At 37.8% G+C, this 23,237-nt stretch overlaps 1 protein-coding gene across 2 annotated transcripts in view; it reads right to left on the bottom strand.

The window, feature by feature from the left end:
* The window catches only part of RYR2 (ryanodine receptor 2), a 729,440-nt gene that overhangs the window by 291,748 nt on the left and 414,455 nt on the right, over positions 1-23,237 (bottom strand). For both annotated transcript variants that reach the window (XM_082634943.1, XM_082634944.1), the window contains exons 21-25: positions 22,691-22,883; positions 21,415-21,631; positions 19,590-19,694; positions 15,412-15,515; positions 7,714-7,797 (exon numbers count right to left, since the gene is read on the bottom strand). In XM_082634943.1, the coding sequence (XP_082491069.1) occupies positions 7,714-7,797; positions 15,412-15,515; positions 19,590-19,694; positions 21,415-21,631; positions 22,691-22,883 (703 nt within the window). The remainder of the gene's footprint in view (positions 1-7,713; positions 7,798-15,411; positions 15,516-19,589; positions 19,695-21,414; positions 21,632-22,690; positions 22,884-23,237) is intronic.

The raw sequence follows: 23,237 nt of genomic DNA on the forward strand, positions 1-23,237 counted from the left end.
GGTCTGCACATTCAGTATCCCTCTAAGCATTCATTTCCGAAAGCCATTTTAAATTTACATATACATATAAGCATTGAGAATATCATTCTTAACCTTCTATCTGCCCCAATATGCTTGAGAGATACCACTTCCCATCACTACAGTGGCTACACGGCATGAGGGGGAAGGAAGTGATGCAGGAGCGAGGAAATTTAGCACTAGTCTTAAATACCTCTCAAAGGATTCGAATATGTTCTTCCACAATTCAACACTACCTCTTACTTCCCAGCGATACATACAAGCAACCAGTTCCTGACCTATGTTTTGGTTTAACAGCAGAGAAGTGCTAACAAAAAGTCTGAATAAAAGGTACTGGTATTCAGACAAGAATTTTATTTTCATTTAAACCTTTACATTTTAAAAAAATCTCAGCTACGCAGGGATATGAGATACTGGGAACCACAAGCTCTGGGACTGGATTCTTTTTCAGTTACATTTTTCTTTATTCCTGTAGCAACTGGACTCTGCTCATCAAACTCTGCAGTGGGTCAAGAGCTTAATTTTACAACAAATGTGGGAAGGTTTATGAATTTAAGAACAGACCGTTATGTGCTGTACCATTCAGCTGCCTGCTGGTTTGTTTAGAGAGGAGGAAGAGGGAGAAAGGGAGAACTGAGCTACAATCTATCACATATTTTTTTAAAGTCTTTAAGGATTTTAAGTGAAATGATCTGTATTACCAGAAAAAAAAAAAAACACATAACATTCAGATTGCCTATTTTCAAATAGGGAATGTAGCACATCATTCTAATTACAGTTTGAGTCTATGTGTATCCTTAAATCTGCAATGGGTCTCTTGTAGGCAGCATATAGTTGGGTCTTGTGTTTTTACCCACCTAACCACTCCATACCTTTCGAATGGCAAATTCAATCCATTTACATTTAGAGTAATTATTGATATGTAAGGGCACACTAATGCCATCTTATTAATGGCTCTCTGGTTGCTTTGTATTTCCATTGTTTCTTTCTCCTTCTATGTCTACTTCCATAAATTGATTATTTTCCATGTTGGTGTGCTCTGTTTTCCCTTTCTTTGTCTTTGTGAATCCATTCTATATAGACTTTTGTCTTGTGGTAACCTTGTAAATTACATTAAAAATCGTATAGATAAAATAATCCATTTTAGGCTTATCAGCTATCACAACTCATCTGTGAAAGCCTATGAAGGCTCCATCTTTACTCCTCCATCTTATATTACTCATATTACTGATATTACAACTGATATTACTGATGTTACAACTTATCTCTTTTTATGTTGTATATTCATTAATGATTTATAGTAGCTATAGTTCTTTTTACTACTCTTTGCCTTTAACTTTTATACTATAGTTGAGTGGCTAACACACCCCCCTAACATGGAGTTACAACTCTCTGGGTCAAACTGCCTTTGTTTCTCCATCACCAGTGTCTTGTATACTTTCGATGTTGTCCTGTTGCTCATCAGCATCTTTTCATTCCAGCTTGAAGAACTCCTTTCAGCATTTCTTGCAAGGCAGGTCTACTGGCAGTGAGCTCCCTCAGCTTTTGTCTGGGAAAGGCTTTATTTCTCCTTCTTATCTGAAAGGTAACTTTGTTGCATACACTATTCTTGGCTGGCAATTTTAATCTTTCAACACTGAATATGTCATTCTACCCTCTCCTGGCCTGTAGAGTTTCTGCTGAGAAATCAGCTGACAGCCTAATGGGGCTCCTCTGTACCTTACTTTTTTTGTTCCCCTGATGCGCTTTAAGATAATTTCTTTATCACTGATTTTTTAAAATTAATTTATTTATGTATTTATTTATTTAGGGCTGCTTTGGGTCCTCGTTGCTGCACACGGGCTTTCTTTAGGTGCGTCAAGCGGGGGCTGCTCTTCGTTGCAGTGTGTGGGCTTCTCACTGCGGTGGCCTCTCCTGTTGTGGAGCACGGGCTCTAGGCACGCAGGCCCAGTAGTTGTGGCCCACGGGCCCCAGAGCGCAGGCTCAGTAGTTGTGGTGCCCGGGCTTAGTTGCTCCACAGCATGTGGGATCTTCCCAGACCAGGGCTCAAACCCGTGTCCCCTGCATTGGCAGGCTGGTTCCCAACCACTGTGCCACCAGGGAAGCCCTATGACTGATTTTTGACAGTTTCATTACAATGTGTCTTGGAGGAAGTCTTTTTACATTGAGATAATAGGGTGTTCTTTTAGCTTTATGGAGTTGTATGCCTAAGTCTGTTCCCAGGCCTGGGAAGTTCTCAACTATTATTTCTTTAAACAAAGTCCCTGCCCCCTTCTCCCTCTCCTCTCCTTCTGGAGCCCAATTATTCAGATATTTGTTTTTCTGATAGAATCTGATAGCTCTTATAGGCTTTCATCACTCTTTTAAATCTTAGTTTCACATCCTCTTCTAATTGTATTATTTCTATATTCCTATCCTCCAAGTCATTTACTCTTTCTTCTACATGGTCTGCTCTGCTACACATGTTCTGTGTTACCTTCTTCATCTCATTCATTGAATACTTTAGTTCCAGTATTTCTGTTTGGCTCTTTTTATAATTTCATTCTCTTTGTTAGAGTACTCCTTCCATTCATTAATTTTATTTCTGATTTCACTAAATTGCCTTTCTGAGTTCTCCTGTGGCTCGCTGAATTTCTTAATACTATTTTGAATACTTTATCAGTTAGATCACAATATTCCATGCCATTGAGCTCAGCTGCTGGAGAATTACCATCCTCTTTTTGTGATGCCATATTCCCTTGACTTTTCCACATTGGTTGTAGTCATGTGTTTCTGCTTTTTGTATTTGAAGTAGCAGAAAGCACCTTAACTGAGCTTTCATGTCTTTTCTGGTTCTTATAACTCACCAGGGCTGGCTATCAGAAACCTCTCTTTTGTTTTCCAGAAGGCGGCGCTATAGCTCAAGCTTGTGGTTTCTCCCTTGCCCATCCACATGGTCTGTCTACTGGAGCTCACTCTCCTTGACCAGAAGTGTGCACAGGGAGCTGGCAGCAGAGTGGGAGGGAGGTGTGGGTTTAGCACTTGGTGAGTTAGGGGTGCCCACAGTCCTGGTAGGGAGATCCCGAGAGTGGCACTCCCAAAGGCATGTGGGTAGACTTTCTGTAGAGTGCAGTCCCTTTAAGGCCTTTTGAAATTCTTATCTACTTCTATTTCAAAGTCTTCCCAGCCCCTAGCTGCAAGCTCCCACCTTAGTACTCCAGGTGCCAGTGGAGAGAAATGGGTTTCTCCAGCCAAGTCCCACCCAGCCAAGGCAGTAGGGCACTCTCATGCTCCTCCTCTTTCTCCAAGGAAGAGATGTCTCTGCCACATAAATCAGCCTGATAACCACCTTCTTGGGGCTGGGGTGGTGCTGGGAAAAGTTTCTCCTACTGCTTCCGCTGTGACCAAACTCCTGTGTCTTTTTTCGTTTGTTTGTTTTCTTTGTTCTTTTTTTCTCCAATGGTGTGGTGGCATCTCCCTTTGGGAGGGCTGGACTTCTGCAAGTTGTCTGTCACGGGTGCGTACCTGCCTGATTCACACTCACCAGATTCTGGTCCCACAGCCAGGAAAGGGGCCCAGGCAGCCTTACTGGCTTCATTAGTTCTGCAGCTTATCGGGAGGTTTCTCTATCTCCTACCAGATGCACTGGTGAGCAAGATTCCTCTTGGGTCCCTGAGAGCTAGGTGCAAATTGCAGAAACCCCACAAAGGGACTCTTATTCATGTACGGATATCTAATTCACTGATTTATAAAAGGGGGATGAAAAGGAGGAACATCTTATGCTGTCATGTTACAGACATCACTCCTGTACTACGTATTTTAGAAACTGGGGGCCTTGCAGTAAACAAAGCCCCGGCCTCTTATTGAGTGCATATTTCAGTTTAGGTGACCCAAAAGCTAAACGAATAAATAACGTCAGCTGTAGAAGTGCAAGTGAAAAAATAAAGCAGGCTAAAGAAAATGATCAGAGCATTATTAATAGAATGCCTAAAGAAGACCTCTCAGAGGAGTTTATACTTAAGCAAAGACTTAAATGAAGTGAGCGTTCTTTTGTGTTTTGTGTTTTTTTCTGATTTAAAAAGTCCTTCTCCACCTCATGGTCATGAAGTTATTCCACTTGTCTTCAAAAAGTATTTTTGTTTTGGGCAATTGGGTCTTAAATTAACCTGCAAATGTTTGTGTATAGCATAAGGTAGAGACCTAACTTTTTTCTATTTTGCTAGTCAATTATATGAATACCATTGATGGAACAGTTTTCCTTTCCCCACTTATCTATAACAAGACCTTTGGCATATGTCAAATTTGTATATATACATGTATATATTTGGGAACTCTCAATTTGTCTATCCCAATACCATTGTAACACTTCCTTCATTACCATAGTTTTATCATAAGTCTTGATATCTAGCAGAGCAAGTTTATCTTCTTTTGTAAAAGACTTCTAGATATTCTTGAACTTTTGAAATTCCACATATATTTTAGAATAGCTTAGCAAGCTGCTTAAAAACCTCTGTTGGCAGAATGACTGGAATAATATTGATTCTAAGATTAATTGGGGGAGAACTGATATATTTGTTGTACCATCCATGATCATGATCTATCTCTATTTATTTAGATAGTCTTTAAAGACTTTAAATCCAATTTTAACATTTAGTCTACAGAGGTCTCGCACCTCTTTGGTTAGATTTCTCATCTACCTTAGGGATTTCTTTTTTTCTTTCTTTTGTTTTTTTTTTTTTTGCACTTCTAAATGATATTTTAAAGGTACTGATCTAGCAATATTGCTGTACTTATTGTCAGCAAATAATACTGTAGATCCTCCTGAGTTTTCAATACAATAAAATTACCTGCTATTGACAACAGTATGTTTTCTTCCTTTCCAAAACTCATAATTTTTCTCTTGTCTCACTGCATTGGCTATATTGAATACATCAGGTAATAGTAGTTTATATGTTTTATTCCTGAATCCTAAAGGAAAAACTTTGGGGTTTTACCTTATAGATTATTGGTTGCTATTTGCCTTTTGTCAGGTTAAGAAGGTTCTCTCAGATTATTGCTTGCTAAGAGTTCATATGCTTATAAGTAAAACATTTTATGAAATATTTATTACTAAATATACTGGTATGATCATATGAATTTTCTCCTTCACTCTAGTGTGAATAAATATATTTTCTAACGTTAACCCATCTTTTTATTACTGGAATAAATTTAGCTGGGCCATAATATACTGCTAAGTTTGCTAATATTTTGCTTAGCATTTTTTTGTATCTATGCCCATAAGTGAAACTGGATTACAATTTCCCTTCCTCACACTACCCTCATCTGGGCTTTATTTTATTTATTTTATTCATAGATAATAAGCTGTAAAGTGCTGCTTCTTTTTCATTTGAGATTACTCATTCTTAAATATTTGCTGGAAATCAATAGAATAGTGGTTTGGGATGTGTGTGTGTATTTTAAACTATTAATTCAATTCCTTTAATAGCTGTAGCTCTATTCACATTTTCTTTCTTCATGGGTCAGTTTTGATAATACTATATACAATTGCCAATATCATTTAACTTAGAAACTAATTTGTGAATTAATACATTTGTTATAGTTTGCGGTCCCTCTTGAAAATATCCCTATAATTGCTAAAAGAAATATTTCTTTTTTCTTTTATCAACCTTTTCAGAGATTTTTCTTCCTGCTTATTAGGTTTCTAAAACATGCTTTCTCCAAGTATTGCTTTAAATATGCAACTCTTATGTTTTGATATGAAGTCTTTGCCTTTGCTATTCTTGTATTTTAAATTTTCACAATGATATGTTTGATCTATAAGCTATTTAGAACTATGTTTTAAAAGTTTTAAATGTCATGACTTTACATGATTTTTTTTATTGTTACTGTTATTTCCTGTGATTCAATAAATATGATATTTACAATATCAATGTCCTCATGTTGTAAAGGATGTTGAGTTTTATAAATGTTCCATGTGTTCAGTGTTCTATATATGTCAAGCTTTTAATTTATAGGGGGTTAAATTTTTATTATTCTTCATTAATATTTATCTGTTACACATATTAGTTTCTGGGAGTTGTGTAAGGAATTATCACTATGATTTTACATTTGTCTATTTATTTTGGAAAATCTTAATATTTTGCTTTCTTGATTTTTTGAAGCCATTTTACTTGGTGCATACAAGAGTAGTATTAGCATAATGCTTATTTTGTGGATCCTTATACAGCGTCCTTCTTTCCTTAATTTTGCCTTATTTTGTCTTATATAAGGCAACTGACAAAAAGGAAATTGCAGTTTCCTTTTGAATAATATTACTTGGAACATCATGTTCTCATTTTTTTTCAACTTTTCACGTTCTGAATTTCTCGATGTGTCTCCTGTAGCTGGGTTTTATTTTTGTGAGGTGTATACAACATGAGTTATCTTTCTGAATCTAATCTGACAATCACTATATCTCGCCTGGAGAATTTCACTGATTTCCATTTATTGAGATTAATGACATATTTGGATGTATACCTGTCATATTTTTATTTTTAAAAATAACTATTTTTGGATACACACAAGAGAATATACTTTAAAGCATTATAATGAAATGAACTCCATTAACCCACCACCATGTTAAAAATTAGAACATTACCAACACCCTTGTATTTATCTTTGTGCTCCCCCACTTTCAACACCCTTGCCTGTACTCCAACAAAGGTAGTTACTATCTAGAATTATGATGCCACGGCTTTAGAAAAAGTCTTATCAAATAAGCATATATCCTTAAAAATATGTACATATGTTTTATGCATATACGGTTTGAGCCTCAAAACTAGTCCTATACTTTATATATATATAACCTTGTAGGATATGCTGTTATACATATTTTTTTAATGGAAGCCCTGAGTAAAAAGGTTTGGTGGCCTAAAGGACCTGCTAGAATTTGCACTCGCATAGCAAGCTCATGGTTTCTACTTTAATTCTATGTTTATCTGGGGTGACTGATAGAAATTATGGAGTGGCTACTTTGTTTTTATCTCCATGATATTACTTAGCACATTTCCAGGCCTGCTATTTACAACATGCAGGCCTCGGAAGAGTGGCTTGTATACTTAAACTAAACTAAATAGAGAAAAAGTAACAATATGTAACAGTTATCATTTATTAAGCACTTATACTCATTTAATCCCTAAAACTTCCTGTATTAATACCTGTTAGCAGATGAGAAAGCTGAAGTTTTAAGAAGTTAAACAAGGTCACAGAGATTGTAGCATAGCAAGCAAAATAACTCCAAGAGCATCCAGTGCCTCAGGTTTTTCATCTTAAAGTGGAAATGATAACACTGACTGCATAACTACTCCTAAAATAGATTTTCTTTGTAAAAATAAACAAAATTATACACCTTCTGGTGGAAAGTGGGAAACCATATCCAATCAGTTAGGATGTGGGCACACGTGTTCACACACACATACACAAAACAAAAATAACAAACTCATAACACACTACCAAATATTTTGTGAGCTTGGTTCCCCTCTGGGCACTGTGATGGACTCTCACCCCACCATGGCCTTGATGCAGCCCCTAGTGTAATACAGCAAGCTTAAATTTTGAATCTGAATTTTATAGCTTATGTGTAAGCAAGGCATCTAGGATTCCATCAAGAGTTTTGTGGGTGCAGTAACACTAAAGTAAGGCACAGACTATTTAATATTGCTTAGACATTCAACTTACTTCTTCGGCAGCTTCATTTTTTTCACCTTTTCTTCGGTGTGTTCATCTGATATACCCACATGACATCCTAATGCCAACAAAGTCCTGGAAAAGAAAATCAGACATAAGCTGCAACAATTCCTTCCCTATGTACAGAACAACCCAACATAATAGCAGCTAGGCATGAGGTATAACAGTCCACCTCAAATGCAGAGAGAAGTATTTTTTTTAAAGCAAAAGGAAAGCTTACTTAGTTGTAAATTATTTACTGTTGAGTAATGAGTAGGACATTTGAAAATTAAATGTTTCAATTCAAACACAAAAAGGAACATACTGAAAAGTAAGTCTCTCTACAATCCCTTCCTTCTATTCCTGTTTCTTTGCCTAAAGGCACTGATTGCTACTAATTCCTGAATGTCCTGCTACAATCTATGCATATTCTAAAGCAGCTGTGGTGTGTGTGTGTGTGTGTGTGTGTGTGTGTGTGTCATTGTTGTTTCTGCTTTCCTTTTACACATTGGTTATGTGTAAGAGTTCTCCACAATTTGCTATCTTGACTTTACAATATAACTTTGATATATGACTTTGACTTACTCTCCTTCATATAAAGCTGGTTTATTTTTCAATAGCTCTGAAGTGTTCCATTCACTGAGTGTGTCATAATGTCTTACCCAATTCTCTGTTCACAATGTTTTGTTATTACAAACAATGCTGCAATGAATAACCTTATACATTTAATACATTTACTATATCCTTCATCTGTAGGATAAATTCCTACATGCAATTACTGGGTCACAGGGGTGGTACATTTCAGAGTTTGACAAATATTGCCAAATGTCTATAGAGCTGGTAATCATTTATATTTCCACCAGCAAGCTATGACACTGCCTATTTCCCATACCTGGTCCAACACAGAGTTATCAATTAATATGCTAATGAGATGTCTCATTTACAGTTTTAATTGGCATTTTTCTTAATATAAGTGCACTTGAGCACCTTTTTCGTATGCTTTGGTGATATCTGTACTTCCTTTTTTCTGTGAAAACATTCCTTATTCACTTTTTTGTTAGATTTGGGTTTTGTTGTTGCAGTTCAGAAGCTCTTCAAATATATGAGATATGAGTTACAAATATTTTCTCCAGTTTGTTATTTGTCTTTTTACTTTCTTTATGCTGTTCTATGTAGAGCTTTAAATTTGTTTTTACATAACTGAATTTTTCTATCTTTTAAAAATGGCTTCTGAGTTTTATGTGATACTTAGAAAGAGATTTCCCAATTGTTAAATCACTTGAAGGAAACGTCCTTGCTTTTTTGACGGGGAAGGGGTGGGGCAGGGGAGGCTATATATCTTAAGGTAGAAATTTAACTTTATTTCCCAGATGGATACCCAGTTCTCCACAAAATATTTACTGAATAATCCATTTTTATCACTTACTTGAAATGCTACTTTTATGATATACTGAAGTCCCCATATGTTTTTAAGTCCTTTTCTGGACTTTCTACTCTAGAAAAATCTCCCTTTCACATGACACATCAGGGTTCCAACTGGCCAGAAACAGTTTATCCAGTGTTTAGATACACTGTATTTTTTTACTCCCTTTAATGAATAAGCTTTTGTTGATTTTCCCAAGAAAGATCCTCACCATTCACATTTAGAACTCAACCTTAAAAGTCCCCAGACTCAGGGAGAACAACATCCTTTACTATTCATGACAGTGAGTGGTTCCACCTATCTCAATAGAATAAGATGCAACAGCATAAACTTTGTGGATGACAGAACTTCTAAGGTGTGGTCAGTTGCAAAAGGAAGGTAGCAAGTATCTAAAATCCATCTATACTTACCCTCCATCACATTTAAAAAACGACAATATGGAGATATAGATACACACACACACACAAGCCCACACACTTACACACACCGTTATCAAGTTAAATTTTAGGTTATATATGGCAAAATTGAGATGTGCCCGTGAAATTACCTTTGGAGTGTTAAACTGCAAAAATATGGATAGAGCAAGAGCTAACTGAAGCTATGAAATTATCTAAAGAATGTGCCACTTCAAATGAGATTGACTGGCAACAGAAGAATCAAAAATTGACTCACAGAACAAACACAGGCTATGCTTATTCAAACACTGTCCAAGGAACAGGAAGTTTCCTGCCATCATCCTCCATTCATTTATCTATTCAATAAGTATCTTTTGAAAGCCAGGTCCTGTGCTAAGTTCTGGGGATAAGCTTATAGGCCAGTGAGAACTAAGACAAAAATTAACTATAACACAGTGTCTTGCATGCAGTGACATATGTACAGGGCTATGAAAGGGTCAAGTAGGATCCCAAACCCAGCTCTAAGGGAACTCAAGGGTGACAATAACATTGGGATTTATCTTAAATCCAGGTAGTTAAACTTCTGAGTGCATGCCTACCAAGAAATCTGATTATAACATATGGAGAACCCTGCCTAATACATTAAGTGACAATAATGGCTAGCACTATATGACCAACGCTACAATCCAGTTTTAGAATATTTCCATCACCCCATCAGATTCTCCATGCCTGTCTGCAGTCATTGATCATACCCATCCTCATGCAATCATAAATGTGCTGTCTGTCTCTAAAGAATTGCCTTTTCTGGGCTTCCCTGGTGGCACAGTGGTTGAGAGTCCGCCTGCCGATGCAGGGGACATGGGTTCGTGCCCTGGTCTGGGAAGATCCCACATGCCATGGAGCGGCTGGGCCCGTGAGCCATGGCCGCTGAGCCTGCGCGTCCGGAGCCTGTGTTCCGCAACGGGAGAGGCCATGACAGTGAGAGGCCCGCGTACCGCAAAAAAAAAAAAAAAAAAAGAATTGCCTTTTCTGGACATTTCGTCTAAATAGAATCATACAGTATTAAATCTTTCATGTCAGGCTTCTTTGACTTACCATATTCTTTAGGTTGATCCATGCTGTAATGCACATTAGTAGTTTATTTCCTTTTATTGCTAAATAGTATTGCATTGTATGGCTCCATTACATTTTGTTTATCCATTCATCAGCTGATGGATGTTTGCAGTTTTTCCAGTTTGGGGATGTTATGTATAATGCTTCTATGAACATGTCTTTGTGTCAACATAGGCTTTCATTTCTCTTGGGTACGTATGTAGGAGTAGAATTGCTAGGCTGTATCATAAATTTATGTTTAACGTTTTAAGAAACCACCAAGTGGCAGGGCCATTTTACATTCCCATCAGTAATACATGTAGATTTCAGTTTTTTCTGTATCTGCACCAACACTGAGTATATCTGTCATTTTGATTATGGCTATTCCAGCATGTGTGTGGTAGTACCTCATTGTGATTCAGTTTGCATTTTCCTAATGACTAATGATGTTGAGCATCTTTTCATGTGCTTATTAGCCATTCACATATCTTCTTTATTAAAATATATACTCAAGCGTTTTGCCTGTTTTTTACTTGGGCCGTATGTATTCTTATTACAGAGTTGTAAGAGTTACCTATATATTCTGTATACAAATTCTTTATCAGGACTTGTACGATTTACTACAAACCCTATAAATGTAAACTTACACGATTTATAAATATTTTCTCCCTATCTGTGGCCTGAGTCTCCATCTCCTATGTGGTTTCTTTTGTATTACAAAAGGTTTTACTTTCAATGAGATCCAGTGTATTGATTTTGTTTTCTTTTATAGATCGCATTTTTGGTATCATACCTAAGAACTCTATGTCTAACCCAAAGAGACTTTTAAATGAGAACAACAGATCATTTAAAATACCTATTCAATGCTATCAACCACACCAAGTTCTCTGAATAAGAACTCTTTTGTCTTTATATTATCTTTATTAAAACCATTTTATTTGACTTAACACTGTTCAACTCACCCATTTAAAATGGTTTTAAAGTCTGCAGAGGGTGGGGAGAGAGCAGCGTGAGCTGTGGAGCTTGTGCAGAGGTTAGCAGAGAGGAACAGAGTATGGGAAGTGGAAAAGGACGAGCTGGAGGTGGGCTCTCCATCTGATTCCTGTGCTTCCCACAGTAACCTGCATATGCATTCAGCACATATTTGCTACAAGATTAAGTGGCAATGATTGGTTCGTGTTGCAATTTAGCACTTCAAGTGTATGACCACCGACAAGAGGAGGAAACAGACTGGCCCCAAGCCACAGAGAGAACAGGACGCACCCTGTCCATGATAACCACTTGGTATACAAAAGCCTGGCTAGAGACTGAGCTTTATTGCTTATTCGTTGGTTCATTCATTCGAGAAATATTTACTGAGCTCTGTGTAAAGTTCAAAAGATGGTGAATAAAATCAAAATCAGATGCCTGCCCTCAAGAAACTTAGGTCTGGTGGAGTAGAGAGGCCATCCTGTCATTATACATAACTGGACAGTTTCTAGGCTGAGAGATACAAACAGGCTGAGTGCCTATGAAAGGGGGCTTTATTGAGTCAAGGAGCTCAGCAAATGTTTCCCGAAGAAGTGACCTGAGATGTAAAGGATGAGAACAGGGCATGGAGGGGAGCATTCCAGGAAATGGACATAAAGAAGGGGGAAGGAACATGCAAACAGGTGTGCAAAACAAAGACTAGTGTGACGGCAAGCAAGGAAAAAGAAGAGTAGCCTCCTACATGATGATGGTGGTGAGAAGGGGAGCAAGACCTTGCAGGACCACTGGGCAAATTAAGGTACTGCCTTTATCTTAAGAGCAATGGGAAGCCATTAAAGGAATTCAAATAGGGAGAAATGACACTAAATATTTGAAAAAGATCAGAGTACAGAATGGGTAAGAGAAGAGCTAGCTTAATATTTCAACTGGATCTGTTGGGACAGTTTTATAGTTTCAGGTGGGGAATAATGGTAGCTTAGGCTAAAGACATGGAAGCAACCTAAATGTCCCTCAACAGATGAATGGATAAAGAGGATGTGGTACATATGCACAGTGTAATATTACTCAGCCATAAAAAAAGAATGAAATAATGCCATTTACAGCAACATGGATAGACCTAGAGATTATCATACTAAGTGAAGTAAGCCAGACAGAGGAAGACAAATATCATAGCATTTGACTTATATGTGAAATCTAAAAAAAAAAAAGAAAGAAAGACACAAATGAACTTATTTACAGAACAGAAACAGACCCACAGACATATAAAACAAACTTATGGTTATCAAAGGGGAAAGGGGGGGGAGGGATAAATTAGGAGGTTGGGATTTATACATATTACTATATATAAAATAGATAACCAACAAGGACCTACTGTATAGCACAGGGAACTATATTCAATATCTTGTAATAAATTATAATGGGAAAGAATCTGAAAAAGAATATACATACATATACATATATATATATATATGTATAACTGAATCACTGTGCTGTGCACCTGAAACTAACAGAACATTGTAAATCAACTATACTTCAACTTAAAAAAATGGTAGCTTAGGCTAGGGTGGCACAGTGCTGTTCTGGAAGAGGGTGTCAGAATTTCTGCAGTGCTGTACAGCACACAGATGATCATTCAAATCGGAAGTAAGCTGTCTTTTTCGACAATTTACGTGATAAAAAAATCACAGAAAGAGCAACAAAAATTCATATTCACACGAAATCACCCAACATCCAAAATAAGGAATATTCTGTAATAATCATTTGTTTATTTGTCACTTGGCACTCCTCAGAATGTAAATGAGTAAAGTTGCTAATCCCACCCACAGTGCATTATTTTTTTTTAAAAAAACTGAACTTTACAGAGTGCTTCTTCTGTTAGACATTACGGTGCTAAAGGCTTTATCAGTATTGTATCATTTAGTCCCCACTACAATTCCATAAAGTAGATACACTATGATCCCCATTTTAAACTGATGCTAAAAAGTCTAAGGTTCAGAGAACCTAAGATTCCCTTTGTAGGAGCAAGTCCTTAAATCTAGACCATCCAACCATCTAGACTCTATGTTCTTACCCACTCTGCTCTACTGCCTATCAACTAACCAAGTGAATAAAGGAAATACATAAAGTACTGTACTTTCTTTAACTACTGGAATTGGGCATAGTGTGAATTTTGGAGAAATAGGAGCTCTTTTCCCCCTAATTTAAAGTTTAAAGAAACAAGTGAAATTAGTTCATCATAAAACCATATAAATATTAACAAATATGAAAAGGGTTATTAGCATTCGCCATAGGCAACAGCACCATGGTACGTGCAGTCTGATGATTAATCAAACCAGCCACCAGTAGCTGTTAGGAATGAGATTAGGTTATGTGTAGCAGTCAAAGGCTCAACATACCAAGGAGACTGGTATGGAGATCTCTACATTCCAGTCTTCCCAGGATTTGCCTAGCTAGCTTAGCTGTCAATTGCTAAAATTATAGGGAATGTACTGCAAATTTAACTAAAATATCTTAGGCCATGAACTTTCAATAAAAACATTTTGTTGTAAAAGATGGGCAAATAATGGGCTGCCGTGAATTAGCAAGCTAAATGTACAAGCTTCACATCAAGACCACAAAGGCAGATAGGAGACCCTGAAGAGGAGGTCACAGTGATGTGTTCTGCATTCCTTATTACAGGAAAGCTTTGTCATTTTTTACCTGTAGTGGTTTCTCAATTCACTCGATTTGTATATACTCCTTTTCCTTTTAAGTTACTAGTAGAACCTAAACTCATTCTAGGCCCAATTTGTTAATTTTCATAAGGAAAATCACTACCAGATCTTTGAAGATATATACCTGGACCCAAATCCTAGAATTTGAAACAGTGTCTAAGCTTTATGTTCTGGGTCTTTGGTAAAATAACTTCAATAGAACTAGCTCTTTGCACTTAACAAAACTGAAACAAAACAGAGAAAGGACAAAAGTATTGGTTTATTCCTAATATAAGCAGGTTTCGAGATAAGTGACCTATTGGAACAAATCCAGTTCTTCGAGGCCATCAAGGATGGAAAAGTGCAAAACTATATACTTAATAAGGTACTTCCTAAGTACTTGCTGATTTGACAGTTGTCTAACCATTACTGAGTTAATGAAAGGACCCCATTGTCTGATCATGCATCACCAAGTCTTACAGTGAAAAACTGTTCTAAACTAGAAGCTAGAGAAGCTGGATCCCAGTCCCAGCACAGCTACTAACTAGCTGTCAGGGCATCTGACAGCTCTATGAGAATCTTCGGCTGTGACATCACTGGTAAATCTGAAATAATAACACTCACAGCCCAGTGTGCTGCTAGGAAGATTAACCCAATACCTGTAAGTGAGAGTGTATGTGAAAAGGCAAAGCTCTAAATAAATAAACATACCAATTAGTATAAAGTATCATATGGTATTACCACTAACACTAATAATAAATGCCATTATTCAAAGCTCAGTGCAATACCTTAAATTGGTATAAAAATTTCTAAACACTTGTTCAAACCTTCATTTACCTAGTCACACACTGGTAACAATTTATGACTGACATTCTGAGGAGCACTGCATCCAATGCCAAAATCCTTGTATTCCGAAATACTCATAAACATCTGTAGAATACTCTTTGGGAAATACTTACATAGAGCACAAAAACATAAAGTAATATGCTCAAAGTCTGTTCCAAACAAATATTGATTCAATCTAACCAATGCATTATGGAAATTTCTAACCGGAATTAAAATGAATTAAAGCATAATATCAACACTTGGTTTCTTTCGTGTAATACAGATAGGAAAATAGGAAATTTAAGACACTCACTTCAGGGTCTCAAGCGACATCTGTAAATTGTAATTGCGTTCCTGTTCAGGCAGCTTGGAGAACTCCACCAGACACGGGTGCTGTCTCTTATTGTCATCTCTAACCTGAAACAGAACAGGATATCGACATATAATAGTTTCTAAGGTCAGATACTAGCGATGGTAATCTAATTGCATGGAGGAAAGCGAAGGGGGAAGCAAGAAGGGAAACCCAGACCATCACCCCAGCTAAGCTGCCTCTGTCATCTCCCAGGCACGGCTAATATTCGAGGCCAGTGGTCAAGCCTGGCATTGTCTGGGCTTCCTGATGTCTTCCATTTGGCACCGTTCCTGGCCCCAGTGTCCATGCCTGCTCTACCCTGAATCCCCCATGCCCACTCTCCGAGCAACTTCCAGCATTTGCTTCAATCTTACTTTCTCAATGAGGCTCATCCTGCCCGCCTTCCTAATATGCCAATCTGCCCACCCACCCTACTTTTTTTTTTCCCGTAACAGTTACCACCTGTGAACACACTAGGTCTTTATTTATTGCATTACTGCCTATCTCCCTGCAACTAGAATGTATGACCAAAGGAACAGGAATTTGATCTCTTTTGCTTTTTGACAATGTGTTCCCAGCACCTAGAACATGCCAGGTACATGGCAGGCACAGAACAAATATTTTGTAAACTGAAATGAATTCTAGGTAAGAAGGTGCAGTAATCACTTAGTTTTGATGTGCAGGAAGTTTTACGTGTTTAGAGCCAAACAGATTAGAGACATCAATTAACATCAGGACTGATTAATACAGACTCCTGGAGGTGGTTCCAGCTGTTCATTTCACCCCACGTAAGCTACTTCTGCTCTCACAAATCTCTCCAGTGCTTTACCAAAGTCAGTTAACATCCCACAGCCATTTTTCATATTAATCCTTGAAAACATGGATTAGCAATCAGAATAAACTAAATTCAAGATTTTAGGGATGAATTAATGAGAAAGATGTTCTGTACCCTTGCATTAGTAATTAGGTTTTTATCTTCTTAGAGACCAAAATTACACAGGCATTACTGCCGTGGTGACACCACGATCACAGCCATATGCTGTCAGGGAACAAATTACTACATGGTAATAATTACCAGGCTTTATAAATGCCTCATAAAAAGTAGGTAAACACGAGTAAGAATTTTTTTTTAAGTTTTCAGGAGTCGCCAAGTTAAAAACAAGATAGTTATTCCTTTCTTTCCAGTGATCATTGCAAATGAACAGGACTTACACAAAAGCACAGTTTATTTACTTATTCAAGTGTGTAACTTTGGAAATGAAATCTAGAATTACAAAGTGTAACACTAAATTCTAAACATAAAGGTAAAAATGAACATGCCCAATTCCGGAGATAATTTAATCTGTGTTCATGTAATTTCCACTTCCCCTCTATTCTCTACGCCAGAGAGTAACTGACCCCATCATCCTCTCGGGTGTCCAAGCTAAAACCAGAAATCTACCCAGATTTCCTTCCCTCTCTTATCCACATCCCATAGTGGAACTTCAAAACATCTGCAGTCATGTCTCTCCAGCCCCACTGCTGGCACACAGTTGGGAAACTCACAACCTCTCACCTGGGCCACCTGAGTCTTCTCCCTGACCCCTTTTCCTGCCTCCAGGCTCACTGCTCTTCCACAAAAACAGCAGAGCAAATATTTACCACCTCCTGGAAGCCCTCCCTGATTTCACCAGAAAAGCTGTAAATATTCCTCCCTCACAGTTAGCATCTCCACTACAGTACTTAGCTTGTTAACTGTTTGTGTATCTATCACTCAGCTAAACCAGAAGCTCTTAAAAAAGGCAAACTGACTAAAACAAGGTCTTTTCCATTTGGTGACCCCAGTACCAAGCACATCAGGCAAAAGGGACGCATGAATGCCTGAATGGACAGGCCTGATGTTATTCCATAAAATAGAGCTCTTACATGATGCTCCTGTGAAACACATCGCAAAGACATTTAAAGAAACTAAGTTATTTCCAAAAAGTAAAAACAAACAAAAAACCCCAACTTATTCAACAGTTCAAATTGCTCTAAAGTAAAACACAGTTGAACACTTCATTTAAAATGTCAAAGAACTTATGGAATTAGTCTCAATAACAGGGATGTACCTAAGTCTAGACTAACAGAGATCATAAAGTCAGGGATGGTGGCCACTAATCTGGAAGGAGTTTTAGGAAAACCCTTGTAAAAGAAGCAGGACACAAGGTCAATTATTACATGGTAGAACAATGTGAAATCTCCTCATGTGTCAGTTTGAGACTCTCCCAAATTGTTGACCCTCTGATATGATACCTGGAGCTGTGCCTGCCCAGAATGAGCCCTAAGAAAACAACCGTTTCGTCCTATCAGCAAGTATTTGAGTATGTTCCCTGTCCCAGGAAAGGTGCCAGATGCCAGCACTACAGCAACAGACTAAGTGCTTAATCTCCACCCTGGAGGCCCAATAAACATAAAGCCCAAGGTTGCTTTAACCAGACAGGACCAGGTGAAGGATAACTGGCAGCAACCAGGATGGCTCAGAGGCACCGTATTCTCTTTCAGCATCTACAGACTAGCAGCATTAGAAGATATGGTATTGAAATGAACTGGATTTAACTGCAAAAATAGATAATAATGAGACCTTATATTTCCTCTTTTTTTAAAAGAAGAAACATAAGTAAGTTCACTGTAGAACGTCATCATTTAGGCAACCTTTAGAAGCTTGCAATAGAAATCATCTTTCTTGAGCATAAGCCTGTTAAACAGTTCCTGTTACTGTACGGGTTTTTTGTTTTTTTTTTTTTTGGAGGGGAGTTGTTATGAGATGTTTTTAAATCTTAGCCTGTAATTATCTTTCTCCAAATTTTGTCCATAACTCAAATCTCTGCCTCATCGTGAATCTTGTGGTAAATTCCGTCAGTAACTCCTCTGGCAATTGACTAGGTACACCTTCATGATATCTCTCCTCTTACTGACTTTAAATATGGTAAATATCTTATCTAGCATTTATTCATTTCCTCTATTTTTAGAAGTCCATGAATATAGCACAAAACTATATACTTAACACGGTAACTTTGTAAGTGCTTGCTGATTTGACAACGGTCTAACCATTACTCAATTAATGAAAGGATCCCATTTTCTGATCATGCATCAGTAAGTCTTAATAGTGAAAACAATTCTGGACTAGAAGCTAGAGAACATACATCCTAGTCTTAGCACAGCTACTAACTAGCTGTCAGGGCATTTGACAGCTCTATGAGAATCCCCAGCTGTGACATCACTGGTCAAACTGAAGTAATAACACACAGCCCAGTGTGTTGTTAGGAAAATTAACCTATTACTTGTAATCGGGAGTATATGTAAAAAGGCAAAGCTCTAAATAAACAAACATACTGATTAGTATAAAGTATCATATGGTATTATCACTAATACTAATAATAAATGTCATTATTCAAAGCTCAATGTAATAAGTATGACTGGCTGAATACACTCATTTCTATATTCAGTCAAATGTAAGAAAGTGTTACAACCTTTGGGATACTTAGGCTATTAATATCATAAAAATGAAAGTGTTGCCACAGTCCTGCTAAAAAACGATATATGCTACACTGGGATTACACGGGGAGTTGTTTTGGTTTTATTTCATCTAAATTTTATTGATAAACTGTAAACTAAGTTCTCTGAAAAATAATCATTTGGAAACGCATGCAGTCATTATTTCTCAGCCTCTCTTCCACTTACGAAACCATCTTGAATCTTTGCCAAGAGGACTTACACTGCTACGTACAATTGGGACTAAAAGAAGTGAAACATCGGAGGAGGAGAGTAAACTGACTTCTTTCTATTTTCAGTTTTCACTTTCAATATCAGTTTTTTTCCTGAGTTCCTTAGAAATCAATGCCTATTGTCTGTATATGTTAACCTTGATTTAAAAATGTAACTTTCAGCCTGAAGACTGATAAACTTTTCAGTTGTCTAGGCAACTAAGCCATCCTTCAATGAACCTGCCACTAATGTCATTCCCTCTCGTAAATAAAAAATGCCCAAAAACTAAAGTGTAGGGGGAAAAAATCAATCGGATCGACTCATGTCACCACGTAGCAGGATGAGTGAGCAGAAGTTATGTTTTCAGAAAGATGTACTAACAGAATCTAAAAATAATCTACAAAATTATGTACCGGACCATACTGCCAGCCAAGTTCAATTTTATTCATAACCCAGAGTTCATGGATATTCTCTGCCAGTTTTTCTCTTATCCTCTCCAGGTGGGGAGGCAACACAACCTAAAATTGAGAAAAAGAAAAAGAAAACACATCAGAAAGAAATGCAAGAAAATGCAGTGTTAATCGTCCTCACTGTGAGTTGAACCAAATAAACCAGTCTCATCAACCATTAAAATATAATCATATAACAAGGTTCCAAACCATCTAAATTTGTAAAACTAGGTATCTAAGCAATTAATAGGTAAATTTGGGGAAATTATGAATGAAAGTTAGAAAGAAAGAAAACAGAGTATTGCTGAGGATGGCCATCATTAAGAAAAAAGTCCTAATGGATTTGGTATAACCACCAGAATATGCATTATTTAAAAACAGAAATCATCCCAGAGTTCTTAAACCAAACTGGCCAGCACCCACCAGCTAGAATGAAGGCAATTCAGTGTCCAAAAGATAATCCGCTCGCTCTCTGTGTCTAGAAATATCTGATGGCAGTTACTTATGTTTTCCCTAACTCTGTTACTTTTAGTGGTTTCCAAATATAAGCCTCAGGTGAAAAAATCTAAACCTGTTCCCATTAAAAAGGGGAAGTTTAACGGCCTCTTCATAACACAAAATGGTTTTCCAGGTGACGGGTTGGCTGTGCACACCTGGCGATGCACTGGCATGTGCCCCACAAGCAGTCCCTCAACACAGAGAGCAGGCAACTGCCCACCATGCCCAGGGATGCGGCAGAGTTTCCACAGGGGGCGGGCCATCCCTGTCTCCTTCTCTCCAAACAGTAGAGGTTACCCAGGGCTCAGGAGATCCTAACTGTGCTAGTGACAGCACAGAATCCCACTGTCCATTCCAGTCCATTTCCATCCTCCAGTCGTGCTGACCGCTCAACTCTGGTAGCACCATACACACCCTGCCATGTTCCAGCGATGGCAACACACACTGAATTTTAGCCATGAACAAAGCTTGTTTGTTTATGTGGCGGCACCATATACAAAGCCAGCAGGGAGAGACAAGAAATATGGTTCAAGGAACCAAACAGCGGAAGCTTCTGAGGCCTGCTATTAATTCTATTTCAGACTTCAGACATTTCTCTGATCTTCAAAAGCTAATGAACAAACTATGAATATCTAACCGGAATGAAGTTACTTCACCATTAAAATAGAGCAATACTTAATTCATTGTCAATGTCAGGATACTTTCAAGTCTATGAAAGAGAAAAGCAAGAGTAACTGCTAGCATTGCTTGGGTGCTTATTTGCAAAGTATTGTGCCAATGTGTTATTTATTAACTATGTCAAATGTACTCTGAACATCCCAATGAATGTGATGAGTAATTTTCTCAAGTCCCAGAGCATACATTCGATCCCAGGCATTCTGATCATAATCCTAGAGCTCACGATCTTAATCTCTACCCAGGATAAAAGTCAGTTAATCACTTCAAAACACCAAATGTATCTAGATGGGAGAAGAAATTGAAAACTCCACCACTACCCTAGGTAAAAAAAACAACACTCTAAAATCAGTATGCATTACCTCAGGTTGTGGCCCATTAGTACATTATAAAGTCAATTTACTGGCTTGAAACCGCCCTTAAAAAACAAAACAGAATAGAGTAGGCAAATGGCTAAGTGGACATGGTAAGGGTAAGCATTAGTTTATGAAACCAATTATACACATAAATTGTATTATTGTAAAATGCATTCGTATGCAGGCAAAAGTTTGAAAGCCACTGCATATGGGAATGACTGCAATTCAAACGTTGCCATCACAGCTGACGATCTGGGTACCTGGCTGGTATCCACGGGGATCGGTGTGAAGGCGGCTTGTGTCAGGGAAACTGTGGGACCCAGGAGGTCCCGTGTATAAGTCCTTTCTTGCTTGTAATCTCGGCTGTGTTCCACTTTCAACTTTTCTTTTGGCAGAACAGCTTCATAACAAGGAGCATACCCGGGCGGAGGAAGGAATTTAAATTCTCCATGTCTCCCCCCAAGCAGAAAGCGTACCCTGAAAAGGATGCATGTCGGGGTCGGTTATATCTCTGGCATACAGAAAAGTTTCCTAATCAATAGAATAGAGGAATAAATTATGAGTACAAAATTAGCTTTGTCAGAAGCCACATTTTTTCCCTAAGTACCACCATAATGTCAGTACCTTAGAGATTAAGAGCCTCTAATCATAAAAGTAAAACCTGATTAAATTATGTTAATGGCTCAGCAAAAACTTACCACTCTCTGGAGAAATAATAAAAGCATATGCACCGTATTCCTATGTGAATGAAATACCTGTTCATAGTATTTGGTCATTTAATGTCTCAAGGTGCCCAAATAATCAACAGAGAAAGAATAGACTTGATCTAAATATCTGTATACTTAAAATTGCAGGGCTGGATGAGATCTGATAAAAAGAAAAAATAGTCACAGTCCAAGTTCCCTGTGAAATTCCTTAAAGGGGACTCAAATGATACTTCTACATACTAAATTATCACTTTAATTTCTCTTCCATCTGGTAGTAGCAAAAAAGCAAAGGGTTAGAGGAAACTACCTTGACCCAGCTGACCATACGCAGATAATTTACAAGTATAGCAGGTAGAGGGTGACATGGAAAGGAGTCATCTTGACCTGATCAACCAAAAAACATGTGGTTTCGGTAGAAGTGAGGGGGTTTGGAGTAGGGTGGCAGAATGTAATGAAAAGAAAAATTAATGAAAATAAATATGAGAAAATAAATGGTATTTTTAATGCAACATTGTTTATTTACCCTTACTAAAAAAAAAAGTGAACTTAAATGGACTCGAAATATTTCAGGAACACTGGATAGAAGGACAGTCAGCAGATTGCATATCTAAATGGTTGGAATATGAACAAAGGATTCAGCCTCCTGAGATTCCCCTCTTAGGTGAACCTTATCTTCACCCTTCAAGGAAGGGGCAAAATGCCCTGTGGACAGACGCCCAGGAGTGAGAGAGAGAAGGTAAGCAAAGCAAGTGCGATGGCAGTGCAGAGTCTTCCATGAAAGAATGAGAAGTGAGGAGGCAAACAGACCAAAAAACATAGAAATACTAACTTGATTCCTGCAGAGAAACTGACAACTGGAAAGAAGAGGCCATCAATGTTGAAATTCTCAAACATGCCTTGAACAGGTTGTCCGTTAATTCGGAAGGAGATGCTTGGGGCACTTAGATCTAAACAGCAACTGATGACATCATCAGTTCTCAACAGATGCTGGTTTGGTGAGCTGACAGTACGGGCAATACAACCTATGGGGAAACACATTAAGGAGGGTAATGCATCTTTATCTCAGAGAATCATCTTCAGAACCTGAGTCAAAGATCTGAGTAGGCAGTGACAATCAACAAACGGTACTGGACTAGACTAAATCTTGAATGCGTATTAATGTTATATGTCAAATCCTTTACCAAAAAAATTGTTGTTTTTTTCAGGAGCCATGCTGTTATCTTTATTGTATAATGGTCCTTCTGACATGCAGAAATTTTTGCATGCAGATGGATGGTGTTTGATGCTGATATCATCTTACAGCTGATAATATAATGATGTCAGGGGAAAATCTCTAGCGAAAGGCTTGAGGTCAAATTGCTACTTTATCACCTACT

Source organism: Mesoplodon mirus, assembly GCF_964341445.2.
Source record: "Mesoplodon mirus genome assembly, chromosome: 2".
NCBI classification, from domain to species: Eukaryota; Metazoa; Chordata; class Mammalia; order Artiodactyla; family Ziphiidae; genus Mesoplodon; species Mesoplodon mirus.